This window comes from Sceloporus undulatus, chromosome 2, assembly GCF_019175285.1.
Source record: "Sceloporus undulatus isolate JIND9_A2432 ecotype Alabama chromosome 2, SceUnd_v1.1, whole genome shotgun sequence".
NCBI classification, from domain to species: domain Eukaryota; kingdom Metazoa; phylum Chordata; class Lepidosauria; order Squamata; family Phrynosomatidae; genus Sceloporus; species Sceloporus undulatus.
This window is the reverse complement of record NC_056523.1, coordinates 234,374,043-234,391,009: the sequence shown is the minus strand read 5'-3', so window position 1 is coordinate 234,391,009 and position 16,967 is coordinate 234,374,043. Positions and strand designations below refer to the sequence as shown.

The 16,967-nt window shown below is 37.5% G+C and overlaps 1 protein-coding gene across 1 annotated transcript in view; it reads left to right on the top strand.

Moving 5' to 3' along the window:
* CCDC171 (coiled-coil domain containing 171) overlaps positions 1–16,967 on the top strand; it is a 191,982-nt gene that overhangs the window by 149,242 nt on the left and 25,773 nt on the right. Inside the window, 1 exon segment of the mRNA XM_042453977.1 lies at positions 10,142–10,294. Coding sequence (XP_042309911.1) covers positions 10,142–10,294 — 153 coding nt within the window.

Below are 16,967 nucleotides of genomic sequence, written 5' to 3'. Positions count from 1 at the left end.
ACCTACTAACTTTCTTTTTAGCTGAGGAATTTCCTGAAGGCTGAAAGCCTAAAAGGCAACTATTAATTTGTTTTTTTTCTCTTTTTATTTTACTTAAAAAAGAATCTGAAGCTCTTCATTCTAGAATTCTCCAGTTTCTATACATTTCATTTTTTAATATTATCTTCTTATACAGGAAGGTGGGAAATGCGTAGCCTTTGTATGTGTCAGTGTAAACATTTTATATTTGCTTTTTATATTTTTCTACTGTTTCCTCAGTAGATAAAACTTCTGTTTTAGTGATTGAAACTTTGTGGTTCCCAGAATTTGGTCCTCCAGATGTTTTGGACTTCCCAGAATTCCTGACTGTGGGCCAAGCAGGCTAGGGCTTCTGGAAGCTGAAGTCTAAATACCCAAGGAACCTAAGTTTGGGAGCAACTTGTCTAAACAAAAGTATAGCCACTGCTGAGTAAAAAATGATCTATTGTAACTTTGTTGAGACCAATACTGTTATAAACATGAAAGCCAATTTCATATATAACAGGATGTTTTTTTAAAGCAGTATTCATTATTTAAGCATCACATTAAAAACCAAAAATAGAAATATTACAATATTACTACTGCTACAGCTATAGGCATTCTGCTTCAAATATACCTACATTTTACCCATTAAAAAATCTAGCTGGGCGGTTTATATTTTGCAGCTAGTACTTATTTTAAATTGTACTAATTAAGACTCTTTTAATATCTAATAAATTTCTTAAAGTACATAAGTATATTTATTCCTATTTTAAAATATGTGTTATGACTGTGTTTGACTTTTAAGGAATTCTCAGATATACAGTTGTCCCTCCATATTCGCTAGGGTTAGGGGAACAAGACCCCCGTGAATATGGAAAAACCGCAAATAACAAAAACACCATGTTTTTCCCTGAGAGGACACCCCTCTAGGAACCTCTAGGTCATCCAGTGCAACTCTGTGGTCATTGTCCAAAATACACTGACCATAGAATGGCACTGGAGTAGCTACAAATGGTCTTTCAGTGCAACTTTTAGTTAAAATTGACCACAGAGTTGCACTGGAGGACTTAGACCAGTGGTTCCCAACCTTCCTAATGCTGTGGCCCTTTAATATAGTTCCTCATGCTGTGGTGACCCAAACCCATGAAATTATTTTCGTTGCTACTTCATAACTGTAATTAAATAGATGTTTTCCAATGATCTTAGGCGACCCCCATGAAAGGGTCATTCGACCCCCAAAAGGGTCCCGACCCACAGGTTGGGAACCACTGACCTAGACAGTCCTAGGGAGAACATATTAATGAAATCTGTGAATATCAAAGCTGCAAATATGGAGGGATGACTGTATATCCATTTGATAAAGTGAAGAATTTTCACTATCAGTCCCCATGGATGAATTAAAGCACAATAAACACATTAATAACATAATAAATCTTTTAGCAGCTTGTGCTTTAGATTCTATAGGTAAGATGTCTGTTTGCAGACCAAAAATACTGGCAATGACTTTTTTTGGCTTTGTTTCATGCCCAAGCCCCCAAATTTGAGAGATGCTTCAGTCTTTTTCATACTTCTGGGGGATTTTTCATATCATTGTTCAAGATGCTTGAACGCTTTCCCAAAATATAATAGTACCAGTCACTAGAATGCTAAATTTTATTCTAAAAGTCCCTGAAACTGTAAGATTAGACAGTCTTAGTGTCTCATCTAAACAATGGCTGTTAATCTTGATATCTAATGCCTGAATTCTGTTGTCAGTTGCACTTGGAGTTGACTCATCTAGTCAGTGGAACTTATATAGCTGTTGATGTATCAAGTTACCATTGATTCAATGAGTTGGTTCTAGTTGGGATAACAATAGGATCATTTAGGCCAAAAAGAACAAATCTTTCTGATCAGGTGTTTCTAATTACAAGATACTGAAGACAAAAGAGAGATTGCAGCTTTTTTCCTGGTAAACCTTCCAGAGGCTGCTTCAATATTGAGACCATTTAAATGAAATTCAGCAGGCTCCCACTCCTATGTGGTTCCCCTGTCAACTAAAGACTTCTCTGTTTACCCAGCCATTCTCCTGATTGATAATGTCTGTTATCCCTCATTTTTAATGAATTAGTTTTTAAATGTTTTTAAAAATTGGTTTAATCTTTTATTTTTAAGCTCTTTGTTTTATCTTTATTTTATTGGAATGCCCTTTTGGCCTTTTTAAAAAAATGAAAAGCAATGTTAAAATGTTTTAAAATAAGTAAACAAACAAACATTGCCTTATGTATTCAGCCAGCCATTTGGAAATCTGCACTGGCGAGCAGGTCTCTTCCTAAATTGGTAAATTTAAAATTCAAATTGGAGTAAACTGTGGTGCTAACATGTCATAGTAAGTGATGCTAACATGCCATAGTAAGTTATTTGATTGATAATATATAATGTAAAGGTTACAAGGTTAAAAGGACAGAAGGGGGGTCATTTCTCGAAACAGATTTCTTCTGTTATTACTGCTTTGCATTTGGTTACTCCTGAGTAATTTGTTACTGTTTCTATTCTAAAATTGGCAGCCTTGTGTATATTTTAGACTTTATTAACTTACATCCTGTATTTCAATTTAAAATGACTTTTTAATGCTTGAAATTAAAATTCTTCATCCTTCAGAATGGCTGTGGCTAGGTTTCCTGCCCCACTGACATTCTTACAATAGCCCTCAGTCTGGAAGGGATTTTGGTTTTAAAATGAATGCTCCATATGAATCTGTCTGGGTTGTAAAAATGCTTGCCATATAATGTTAAGGAAGACTTGATTGCTTTCTAATAAAGAACAGTATAGCCAGTGTGTCTTTATTTTGGGGTGGGAGGTGCATTTCTAATGATAGGGGACTGGTTTCAAATGTTCTGTTAGTTTCCCTGTAATGGTATTGCTAATTCAGTGAGAAATCAAGATGTTGAATTCCTGTAGCATTCCCCTTCTTCTTCTTCTTCTTCTTCTTCTTCTTCTTCTTCTTCTTCATCTTCATCTTTCTTCTTCTTCATCTTCATCTTCCTCCTCTTCCTCTTTTCCATCTTTAAATAGCCTGTCTGCCTTAGATTGTGAAATCAATATATGGGATCCAGTCACTTCAGATGGGACCTTCTTTTGTATCTTGTACAGTGGGATTGCCCACCTTGCCCTATCTGTTGCAAGCCATGCCTCTTGGAAAACTACTTCTGACTCTGAATTCTGGGAAACTATCAGGAACAGCATGGAAAGTGTCAGAGAAGGTTGCTGCTGAAAAATCCTAGTTTTGGGAAAGCTGGTAGGGACTGTGTGGACGAAGGCATTTCCTAACATCTTTCTTCTCTATCCAATTCTAGCAGACTTCAGTCATTCCTTACCCTGAGCAGAAGAGCCATCTGCTTGTATAAATGAACTTTAATGATGCTGGTATTGTTATGTGTCATTTCCAGCTCATGGCAAACCTGAGACGGGTTTTCTTAGCAAGATTTGTTCAGAGGAGGTTTGATATTGCCTTATTTTGAGGCTGAGAGAGGATTCCTTCCTCATGGTCATCCAGTGGGTTTCAGTGGCCAAATGGGTTTCAATGGCCAAATGGGGATTTGAGCCCTGGCCTCCCAGAGTCCAAGTCCAGCACTCAGATCACTACTTTATGCTGGCCCTCTATGGATACAGCTCAGTATGTACACCCGTCTTTCCACATTCGTTGGGTGAGAATGTGGAAAACCCACAAATAACAAAAACACTATGTTTTTACCTGAGAGAACTCCTCCCTAGGAATTTCTAGGTCCTCCAGAGCAACTTTGTCGTCGACATCTGCCAGACACTGACCATAGAATTGCATTGGAGGAGCTACAAATGCCTAGTGGAGTGTTCTCTCTAGGAATCTCTAGGTCTTTCAGTGCAACTTTTGATTAAAGTTGATCATAAAGTTGCTCTGGAGGATCTAGGTATTCCTAGAGAGAACATATTAATAAAATCCATGAATAATCAAATCCACAAAAGTCAAAGCCGCAAATGTGGAGAGACGAGTGTATATCAGTTTCAAAGATAATTTTGTTGATTAAATGTTGTTTAATGAATGCTGTAATTTGGACCTGCTCTTGTCTCTTAAGAGCATTTCCATGGAAAGCTACATTTCAGTTTAGTACATAAAAGAATGAGAGCCAGTGTGGTGTAGTGGTTTAAGTGTTGGGTTAGGACTCAATCCTCATTCAGCCATGGAAACCCACTGAGTGATCTTGGACAAGTCCCACTCAGAGAAAAGCAATAGCAACCCCCCTCTGAGCAAATCTTCCAAAGAAAACCCTGTGATAGGGTCTGAAATTGCTTGAAGGCACACAGCAACAAACATATGAATGATATGGCACATGGACCTCTCATGCTGTCATTGTACATATAGTGCCCTGTTTCAGTTCTGTGAAATATTACTTTTTGACTGAGTTAACATGACCACTGAAAGCATGTGGTGTAGTGATCTGAGTGCCGGACTATGATTTTGGAGATCAGAATTGGATTCCCAGCTTGGCCAAGTAACCCGCTGGGTTACCTTAGGAAAGTCATATGCTCTCAGGCTGAGGAGAAGGCAATGACAAACCTCTGAACAAACCTTGCCAAGAAAACCCCATGATAGGTTTACTTTAGGGTTGCCATACGCCACAAATAACTTGAAGGCACACAACAACAACAACAACAACATGGCCACTGGCTGTTGGATTTGGGGACATGTAGTTAAGAAATGTAAGATTCCTAAGCTCTGAGTAGAAGGTTTGAGATGCCATATACACAGGCCCTGCTAAGACTAAAGGAGTGTGCACTCAGGCCAACAAATAAACAATTTTAATTTAAAAATACGTAGAGAGGTCTGCAAATTAAACAGTTTCTTTGAAACCCAAAAACTAAGTACAGTCCAAACGTGAACATGGATGAAATTATCCATAAACTTTTTCATGTTACATTTCAGTGGATATCTAGAATCATACCTGTATAACCTTAGATATATAAATATGGGATTTGAAAGCCTCATTTTATTTATCATCAATGTTTTCATGATAATAAACTTGAAGAAGTTGTAAATCTGTATTGCAGAAATAATGCAGTTTGACACTGCTTTAATGGCCATGGCCTAATGCTGTGGAATTCTGGGATTTGTAGTTTTGGGAGCTGTTTAGCCTTCTTTGTCAGAGTGCTCTGGTGTCACAACAAACTAAAAATCTCAGAATATGATAGCATTGAGCCATGGCAGTTAAAGCGGTACGAAATTGCATTAATTCTGCAGTGTGGATTAGACCGTAGTTACAACTCCCAAAAGTATATTTTTTCCTTCACATGTAGAAGGTAAAGCAACCTTAGAGCAGTCAGTATTCATAGCATTGAACTCTTATGCCAGATGGGATAATTTTTCACCAGCAGATTTCATATATCATTGTATTTTCAAATACTAAATGTGACAAGCAAAGTACCATGCACACTGATGGCACTATATAAATAAATGATAATGATGATAATGATAACAACAACAAAGCCAATAGAGAGAACTCATAGATAACCTGTTCAGTAAATTCAATAAACATTACACCTGTGGAGAGGCTGCTCAGAAAAATCTTCATCAGGAAGGAAGGGCTGAAATGGAGTCTTAAGTATAAAAATAAAAATGGCTGAGCTGTGGGTTATTACTAGGTCAGCAAAAGGAGCTGTACAGAAGCTAGGTGAGCTTCAGTTCTAAATTTAGTGAACTATTTAAATAATTTTCAAATGCTTGTTCCACAAGGTTATGGACAACTTAAGCTTTTGAATATTGTTTTTTTTAAATAGTTCATTAAATTTGGGATAGAAGATCACTTATCCTCTGTATCGCTCCTTCTGCTGACATAAGGGATTCACAGAGTTGTATGACTTATAGACTTTCCACATTATAGTTTCTAGTAAAGTGCCTTTTCCCTCCTAAACAGAAATCCTGATTTTTCTTAATTATCCCATAGGATCCCTTATGCTGAGTCAGCAATGAATCAATTTTTGGCAGCGTACTAATAAATACAGTAGACTACTGGAAATACCATCTTTCCACTGAGATTTAAATATGAGGCTCTGAACACTTGATACTGAAAATTTCACAGTTTCTTTTGGGAAAATAGGAAATGTTACCTCAAAGAACTTGTCCAAATTAAAATGTATATAGCCCTGTTTAATTTCACTAGGGACATTGAACTGGATAATAGCAGCATTCATAATAGCAATAGTTTTTTATGGTTACGCATGATGCTGTTCTGTCTTGTCATTTGTACTTGTCTAGCTTTCTGATGTTTACAGAGTATAAAACAGTGATTGTTGGTCTTTTCTGTATAAAAACATTGAAAGATTTCTTTGTTATAACTGAAGAGGGAAAAGACTAAATATTAGAGCCATGTGATAGAGTGTATTTCTTCATTTTTCCATAATGAAGTAAAATTTATTGCAGCGCTTCACATAAACTGTCTGAGGTCCTGGTCTTCTCCCACTCCATTTGACTTTGCTTTTTTCACAAGCATTACTGGAAATTAGTGAAAAAAATCACACTAGATGCATAATGTACATTCATCTTAATAACACCTTTCACAAAGGATGCATTTTTAACAGTGTCTCTCTGTGTGAAAACAGTCTTAGACCTATTATTGTTTGGAAGTTAGTAGGCAATACATAGTGGACCCTTGTTATACGCTGGGGTTTGGTTCCAAGATCCCCCGTGTATAACAAAATCCATGTATGCTCAAGTCCCATTACATATAATGCCATAGCAAAATGGTGTCCTTCATAAAAAATGGAAAATCAAGGTAAATTTATACTTTTTTAGAACATTTTCAAACCGTGTATGCTTAAATCCGTGTATAAAAAATCCGTGTATAAGAAGGGCTGACTGTATTTCAAGAACAGCTACATAATCCACTTTTTAAAAACTGTGCACCAGAATAGTGAGCTGTGTTTTTTCACTTCACCTCTTGATGCTGTCATAGTTGTGTGCAGCCAAATGTTGTGTGCCTCCAAATCATTTTTGACTTATCATGAACTTAAGGCAAACTTATCATAGGGTTTTCTTAGCAATTTTCTTTAGAGGGGGTTTGCCATTGCCATCATCTCAGGCTGAGTGAGTGTGACTTGCTCAAGGTACCCAGTGAGTTTTTATGTTTGAACGGGGATTCAGATCCTGATCTCTAGAGTCATAGTCCAGTGCTCAAACCAGTACATCACACTGGCTCTCAAATGTGCATAGCCCAAGACTAGGGTGATTATCACATGAGGGCCATCTACACTTAATAGTGCTATTCTAACGTTACATAGCAAGAATGATACAATGGCGACATTGAAACACTTACTTTAACACATGCTGCAGTAACGGGGCATTAACGATTCATGAAAAGTGAAATAGCGCTTTTACATTCCATACGTTGGCAGAAGGTGTTGTGATTGGAGAGAAAAAAATGGGCCATCTCTTGCCGCTAAGAAACTCTCTTGTGACTCACAAGCTCAACACTGAAAATAATTCTGCCAAACAGCACACTGGGAGACTGGGGGATTCAATTTATTTCTGGAAGGTTTAATGACAGATTCTCAATAGCCCTATTGAAACACGATTGCCTTTTACATGCTTGTGATAGCGCTAATGAAGCACTGTTGCCAAGCCATTAACACTTTTTTGTCACTAATGAGAAGTTGCACTAGCATGATGTTTCCATAATGTGACAAGTACGGTATGTGCATGGCGTCGTGTGAAAAATCTTCCTGCAATTGCACAAACATGACAGGGACATAGGGTAATTTTTCACATTTGTTGTTACCCATGTGTGATAATCTCCAAGGATGAGGCATGATTGCTTCAGTCTCCTGCCTTAATTGCAGGCTTGTGTATCTTTCTTCCACAACAATAAATAATTGTTTTCAAAACAATGCTGGGGCTCATTTATACCAAAGAATTGTATGCTAGAAGTTGAATTCACACTATAAAGATATGTAGAAAAGGACAAGCAAGATATTTTTAAGCAGAGGAAATAATAAACTATATAAAACTACACAAAGTGTGAAGAAGGTGGCTGGAGTAGGTGCTTCCTCCTTCCCTCCTTCTCATCCAGCGAGGCTGAATGGAGTGAACTTCAAAACAGACCATTTTGTCTGTCCTGAATTTTCTTCCATTCAGCTTCACTGGATGATGTCGGGTTCTTCACATTGCACATACTGAAACTGTAGAGTTTCTTACTGTAGGGTGTGGTGATGTCTGGTGACTTGGGTGGGCTTGAAATAAAAAGACAGATTTTTGGAGGATAAAGATGATGATGATGACTATTAGTCATGCAAACTGTATATTACCAGTGTATGTGTGCATTAACTGCCCTTGATTCAGTCTCTTACTCATAGTGACTCTATGTATGAGTCCTTTCCAAGACCTCCTGTCCTCCACTGCTCTGCTTAGGTCCTGTAAATTTTGGTCCATGACCTCCCTGATTGAGTCCAGCCATCTAACATGCAGTCTTTGTCTCTCCCTACTTTCCTCTACAGTTTCTAGCATTATTATTATTATTATTAGTAGTAGTAGTAGTAGTAGTACATTTATATTTATTTATATCCCGTCCTTTCCCCAAAACTGGGACTCAGCTTAAAATATTAAAAACCAAAAACAGTACAATTAAAAACATACAAAAGTGATACATGAAATCAGAATTAAATTATTACAATATTAAAACAGATTGCCTGTTAAAAGAATAAAATACAGTTAAACTATTGTCTTTTCTAGTGAGTCATGCTTCTCATGATGTGTCCAAAGTATGACAGCATCAATTTGATCATCTTGGCTTTCAGAGACTATTCAGGCTTGATCTGATTAAGGACCCATTTGTACCACTGCCATCAGAGATAATAAGCATCTAAACATTAGTTAGGCAATATGACTGGGACATTGTTTTTGTGCTTGCAGGCTTCCCATAGGCCTCTGGTTGGCCACTGGGTGAGCAGAATGGTGGATTACATAGGCTTTTGGTGTAATCAACAATGACTATATTCCATACTCTCCAGAATTTTACACATGTGGCCAAGTAACATCAGAATGTGCACAAACTCTTTTGCACTTTGAATTAAATTTATACCAGTGGAAATAAGCCAAGGATAAAAGGGAGAGTTGTGAAAAATAGAAATAAACTAGGATCTTTTAAAAGCAGCTAAGGAAGTGGGGAACTAGAGGATTAAATGGAACTGTTCCTGTCCCATTGGTATAGTTAGGAGGGTACAATGTTCTTACACAGAAGATTTAAAGTTTACCAGCTTGGTTATTTTCAAATGTTTAGTTGCTTATTTGAAAAAATCTGGCTAAAGAGGAGAACCACATTGAGAAAAATTCATCTATTCAATAAAGAAATAGAATTTTTTTTATCAACCTTAAGGCTGTTCTTACATTTCAAAAATCAGTACAGGTCACTTCAGAGGGAAACTATAACCTATAAAATGTGATTAACCAGTTGTAAAGAAGTCCAATAATCCCAACAGTGTTATACTATTTAGGTCAGATATCAAGTTACCAGCACTGCCAAATCATTTATACTCTCTTGTGCAGTTAACTTTATTATCAGCCTGATCAATATTACACGGCTGGGACATTCCTCCACTATATACCTGAACAGAATTATTTTCCCAGCTTTATCGTAATCAGGTTATTTACTTTCAGAGGTCTGTAACTTTCTTTAGTTTCATGCCAAATTAAATCTAATTCTTTTTAAAGGTGAGTTGGGAGAATTAGTAACTCCATTCATTTTGAAAATGGTTCATACTTACCTCTGGTGTTCTTCTCAGCTTGATTGAGTGAAATTAAGTAAGAGATGATTTTAAGTAGAGTCCAAGAAGCTCTGTTTGCTTATCAAAATGCATTGTTTTGCAAATACTGTAGTGGGGTGAAAAACTTTGCACATTTACTACGATACTATTCACAGGGTTGGCAGAAATTCATACAGTTTGTCATATTTTAAGAAGGAAGAACTGATGTTCTAATTTTGGAAGACATTTAAATGCGTATGCATGTAAGTAGGTCTGTCTGTACAAACTAGATAATGGGATGTTGAATCTTCAGAAACATGCGGTTTGGCAGAGATGGCATAGACTTGATATAGCATTTATAGGCAGTAATGATTCTGTTTCCTTTTTCTTTAAGGCTATGATTGTAAGTTTTATGGATGTCTATCAACTTGTGGGCTCAAGAGTCTCCACACTGGAAGGAGAAATAGCATCCCACCGGCATCACATTGCAGCTTTGAAATCAGAACTCCAAACAGCATGTCTTCGTGAAAATGAAAGCTTGCCCTCTGTAAGTGTTCTCTTAAAAACAAATCATCTTATTATTTTTTCTTTGGAATAGTATCTTACTGTCTGACTCTGAAGAGGCTTCCTTATGCTTGCATAATTGGATTATATTGCAGTACATCATCTCTCATCATGGGTCATCCAGCAACATCTGGAGGGCTGCAACTTGCCTACCCTTTGCATACTTGATGTGGGGCAGGATGTGAATTAGATGAGTAGTTTACAATGTTTCTCTTGTTTGAACATATATATTCATATATATAAATATATTACTACACATGTATAAATAATATTTAATTTCCAGAGCAAACAGTAAGAACAGCAGCAGCATCTCCCTTTTGTCTGAATCCATGGTTTAGTTAGCTGATAAGTTAGATTTTGGTACTGAAACATTTAAAGGGATGCTGTCTCTTATTAAAATATAGTATTGTTACTTAAGTGTTTTAACCAAACTGCTACTGATATAATATTGTTACTTGTTTTAACCAATTTGGTAATTAGAACATATGATTTTTCTTCATGTACAACTTTAGTCATAAAATATTATTGGCTAACCAAACATTTCCCCCCTCTTCTATAAGGTTAAATCCAATTTTAAAGCTCATTTCATGTCTGAAACATTATTTTCCATAAATAAAGTTGGGCTCACTTAAGGCTAATAAAGTAATTATTTAGGTCTTTTAAGGGGTCTCTATACTAAGGCTATGCTTGTTAACAGAATGCGTTTTTGTACCAGAGATATTCAGTGGCAACATACGTTATCATGCAACTAAACAGGCTAGAAATGAGATAGCTACATTTTCTTTCACAAAATCCTCACTTTTGTTACTTGGATACATATATAAGAATGCAGGTTGGGAGCCATAACAGGAGAGAGACTGTATATATGTATATGTTTTTTTTAAAAAAAAAACACACACAAATAATGACTCTTCATTCTGTGTACAGCAAAATTATGAGATTACACTGTTTTATGATAGAGAGTGGGTTTTCATTAAAACCCCCACATTTATACACTTGTAACCAGATTGAAATATCCCTTTATGTGTTGATTTATTGTGTATAAATTGGGCTCACACATTTTAAAAAGGCCTTTGGTTCAGCTTACTAAACCGTGGATTCAGACATAATATGAAACCTCTTGTTTATGACTGCAGAGCGAAGGTATGGCCCCACCTTTGCACAGAGCTTGGAAATGTTACTTTTTTAGACCTCAGTTCCCAGAATTGCTTAGCCAGCATGGTTCTGGTCCAAAAAAGCAACTTTTCATAACTCTGCTTGTGTGTCAGTAGAAACCAGTGTCCGTGTATATTCCTTGGCATTTAAGACCAAGATCCTGTTCTTATAGTGACATTTTTATGTCTTTCCTGAATGTTTGTGTTCTGGGTGAAGAAGGGTGTCCTCTGTACCAAGGCACTTTGAGAGAGGTGGTTTGGACAGTTCTCAATGCTACAGAACATGTGGTTGCCCAAGCAATCCTTCCAGACTGCCACCACTGATGTTACCTCCACAAACATTAAAAGTGTCAAACTGCTCACATAAGAGATTATTATGTGATTGGTTTGCTGCAATGTGATCCTGCTTAATTTTTGATGCAGCTTCTTGTGTCTTGTGTACAATGGATCTCCATGAGCCTGCTATTCCACTTCATACATAATTTTGCCCTATATTAAACATTACAACTCAGGTCTCAATAGATAATATTCACACTTCTTTAAGGTCACCTTGAGCTCCTGTGGGTACAAGCTCTGTTTTGATGAAGATACATTTTTTTCTAATAAGAAGGAGGTTTGAGGCTATATGTCTACCAAAGTTCAGGTTTCTTTGCAGTACCCCAACAATTTCAACACCCACATGAGAATCAATAGCCAATCACTTTTACATGCAGAAACACAGGAATAATGTTTGCGTTCCACTGGCACAGTTTCATCTTCCTTGCTGCAACTGGATGTGTAGCCCAAACACACGTCTCAAGAGGCAATGAAAACTTCATAATCCAGTGGTCCGTTTAGCATTAGAAAAAAGACTGTTCCTTGTTTTTTTCTGCTTTTGCTAGTGGTGTTTAAGCTGTGAATATGGGACAGGAAATCTTGTCAAATGCATACAGCACACAGAGATCTTCTCTGATGAAATTTCATTCCAATAAACTTTTTTGAAGTAATGGACATTGGGTTGATCTGCAAAATAAATAAAATCATTTGATGAAAGATCATGTTTTGTTATCTAGCCAATAGTCTTGTTTTGTAAATTATCCAAATCCATGTATGTGTAAAAATTGAGTTAGTGTAGTTTCATATTTTAGAATATGAATATATGGAAATAGAAAAATCTGTGATATGTTGGCCGTTATTTTTTGAAGGAAATACATGTCTATATCTGTGATAGTTGTATGTGTTTCATTGCTCTACACACACACACACACACACACACACACACACACACACACACTCACACTCATACAAAATACATGAAGTTCTAAGGCTTTATAATTTCCCTATAAATCATGAAATCAGCAGTTGCATTTTCCTTCAGATTTTTGGTATAAGTTGTATGTCTTGTTTTTCTATCACTGATCTCTAATAATATTTTAAAAATGATAACATATACATCTCTAAAGCCTGTTGATCTTATTTACTTCAGTGATTGTTTGTTTAAATAATATACAGCTATCAGATTCTTGGGCCTTACCAATTCACTGACTGACTCACAAGGGTGCTGACATTTCACAGCATTTCCACATGAGCTAGAGCCTTGACATTTGTTGTCTGTGTAGTCCAAGGCGCCCCAATTACTGAAGTCTAAAAGGGGGGAAGTTTAACATCAGTCACTGTAGAGTATGATACACAGTTTATATCTATTAGTATTTCAGCACAGATCAAACAAAGCCAAATGTGAGACAGAACCAGAGCTTGGAAAAGTTACTTTTTTGGATTACAGTTCTCTTGAATTTCTTAACCAGGATTGTCACCACCTCTGGATTTAATCCAAAAAAGTATATTTTCTAGTGCTAAACGGACCACTGGATTATGAAGTTTTCATTGCCTCTTGAGACTTGTGTTTGGGCTACACATCCAGTTGCAGTAAGGAAGATGAAACTGTGCCAGTGGAATGCAAACATTATTCCTGTGTTTCTGCATGTAAGAGTGATTGGCTGTTGCCTCTTATGTGGGTGTTGAAATTGTTGGGGTACAGCAAAGAAACTTGAACCTTCGTAGACTTATAACCTCAAACCTCCTGATTATTAGAAAAAATGCATCTTCATCAAAACAGAGGTCATGTACCCAAGAATTGTACCCACAGGAGCTCAAGGTGCCCTTAAAGAAGTGTGAATATTATCTATTGAGACCTGGGTCATGATGTTTACTATAAGGCAAAATTATGTATGAAGTGGAACAGCAGGCTCTTGGAGATCCATTGTATCCTATCACATTTAACTCAGTCTTACAAAAATTAGGTAGAAGCCCAAAAGGTATAATTCCAAGACAGTTTGAAACAGTATGGTGGAGAAAAGGCATCCAGTTTGCAAAGGCTTGAAATCTAGGCTACCAAAGGCTTCCTGCCAATCTCTCCCCTTCCCTCTCCATCAAACCCCAGAATGTTAGGGGGATGTCCATTATTTAAAGTCCTTGAGCTGATGGGAGACATTGGGCACTATTGATTGCTGAAGCTTCCAGAAGCTTGTGTATCCCCAGTTTAAGACTCTTTGAAGTCCCAGCCAGGAGCACTTTGCTCCTTCCTCCTCTACTTCCTTTCATCAGGACAGAGGAGGGAGAACAAAACCAGCCCTCCAACAATACTGCTGTATGGAAACATACCACCAGGTGCATTAATTGGGGACCTGGTGACATTTGGAAGAATGCCCATGAATTCAGCCTCTTACTATGCTCTTACCATGCTCTTACTCCTGCTGGAGTAACACAAACTCAAGCACTCTATCTGGGGCTGAATTAAGACCTTTTATGGCCTTCTGGGGTCATTTCTATGCTTTTTCACCCGTCTTATAGGGGTGCAGGATTAGAGATTAGTCTCTGGGCCCTTTCACACTGTACAGTTATAGCAATATGATTTTACTTTAACTGCCATGGCTCTGTCCTGTGGAGTCCTGGGATCTGTAGTTTAGGGAAGGAATAATTAGAATGCTGTGCCAGAGAATTATAGTGTCTTCCCAAACTACATATCCTAGGATTCCATAAGATTCATAAGATTCAACTATGGCAGTCAGAGTGGAATCAAAATGCTAAAGCTGTGTAATGTGAAAAGTCCGTCTGTGATTTGGAGGTCCCAGGCTGAAAGAAACCCCACAAGCAGGCTGTTCTCTGGTCCAGATATGCTGTGGAGGACTGGGTTACTGCCCTACACTGCTGATGTGCGTGTGACTGAGCCCTCTTCAGTGACCAAGCTGCTACTCGTGGTTGGAGATATGATTATCAATATGTTGTTCTCATTCATTTTAATAGTAGAAAGGTATTAGTTTGGATTATTTGTTATGTTTGGCTTCTATAAGTACTTGTTTTGAGGGTAGATTTTATTTTCGTAGTACTCAACAAAACAAAGCAGAGCGACAGACATACAGGGCAATTGTTTGCCCCATCTCATGGAAGTACTAACTCCCTATCCCTCCAATGAAATCAGAGAAATACTACTGTTGGCATTGGAGAACAATACTAAGACATTTCAGCTTTAAAAGTATGTACCTTAGTGGGTCGAAGGAGAAGGAGCAATACAGACTTGTGGAAGTCTTTGTGTGCTCAGGACAAAGACTATCCACCTGGCTGCAAACAGAAGTATGCAAATATATGGCATATTGGGAGGAATTCCCAGTAATTACTCAGTACTTTGGAATCTAGACAGTATCAGGAAAGTGAGGAGAGAGGAAATGGAGAAGAAAAAAATGGAATTATGGATAGAATGAGATAACCTAAGAAGATGGGGATCACATGGATGAAGAGGAGATGGAAATTTCCTAGGGTCAAGAGAACAGCTTCAGAAGTCAGGAGAAAAAAAGAGTAATGAACCTCAGGAGAGGGTGGCTGCAAGTGAGATAACAGCTGGAGAAAGAGTTGTGCTGTCATCCCACCATTGAAAATGCTAAGAGTTGTTGCTTTTGGATGCGTATCTTAACTGATGTTGCAATCCAGCCTACATTTCTGTCATTAGTGCTTTTATGTGGTTGTGTGTGTGATATTTCATTTGCTTCGATGATGTGTCATTGTGATAAAATACCACATGCTGAGGCAACAAGTGGGGTAGAGATGACATGATTCAGTGAACTTTCAGACAGTGGAGAATAGTATGAGAATAATCAAGCCATTCCAAAGCATAATTTTAAGTACAGTAAATGAACCTTTTACTGATAAATTACAGTGATCCTGACCCATATCTTCCAGAGAACTATTTCATTATGGGACATTGTATTTTGCTGGAATAACATTCCTGGAAAAATGCTATATTCCCCATGAACTATTACAATTGTGATTCCAAGCTGGTGGAGTGTGTATTGTTTCTGTAGCCATGGCATCATTGGTGATGAAGTGCACCCTCTCATACTAGCACCATGTTGTGAACTGTTTTGGAGGGAATGAGCTGTGACTCAGAGCTCAGGGACATAGCTTGTTTGGAGAAAGTCCCAAATTCACCATGTCCGAGTATATCTAGAAATAGTTCCCTTCTAAAACACTGAAAAGTTGCTGTCTTTCACTGCAGATCAGAGATGGGAAAGGGAGCCCTGTGAGCTGCATGCTGCTGCAAGACCATTTTGAACCTTCACAGGCCACTTTCTTAAAAAAGAAATTGGAAGGTGGATGATACTTTTCAATGCCAAAATGGCCAATAGTAGTACCCTGAAGGCTCCCAGGGGCTCAGTTGGATATTTTGTTATATATGGTGGACTTTTTGTCTCCACACTCAAAAGAAACTGGAAATACATCCCCAAATGCTCAGAGGTTGGTGTTGTATTAGTAGAAAAATCTGATGTATTTTGGCCTCTGGTAAACTATTATGACCTTCTACAAGGGCTCAGAAATTTCTGAACCAGGAACTCTCAAACCATTTACTGGACCAAAACAACAAAAAAGTTTTATTTGTCCAGGATTAAAAAAAAACCCAGCTTAATTTGTCCATAAATGAGCTGAGAATTCCTGGTCCAAAAATTTCTGAGCCTCGAAAGAATGCTTTAAGAGCTTACACAGGCCAAAATATATTGGGCTCTATTACTAATAAAACAACCATCCTGTGAGCATCTTTGAGAGGGGTCTCCAGTTTCTTTTGTGGATTTTATTAGATTTTCCTAGTTTCTTTTTTCCCTCCTTCCTTACCTGAGCAATTACTCACTATCTATTGAGGGGGAGCCCTATTCAGACTTGAAACAAAAAGAGTCACAAAATGGAAATGTGTGCGAAAACAAGGGATGCCATCCTCCAGGGCCTTATGGTATGTTGTGTGTCCGACAATCCCTGCCAGTTCTCTACCTTCAAAGTAGTCCTTTGTCCAAGGTAGAGAACAATACTAAGACATTTTAGCTTGAAAAGTATGTATCTTAAGAGTTTTTTTTTAAGTTATAGGTTTGTCACCTATCTGACTTATGCCTAAAACACAACAATATCCATCTAGTCCCAATACCTTCAGTACCCATCATTCAACATCCCACCTGTTCAAGAAGTCTCTGATGTTTTCTTCTT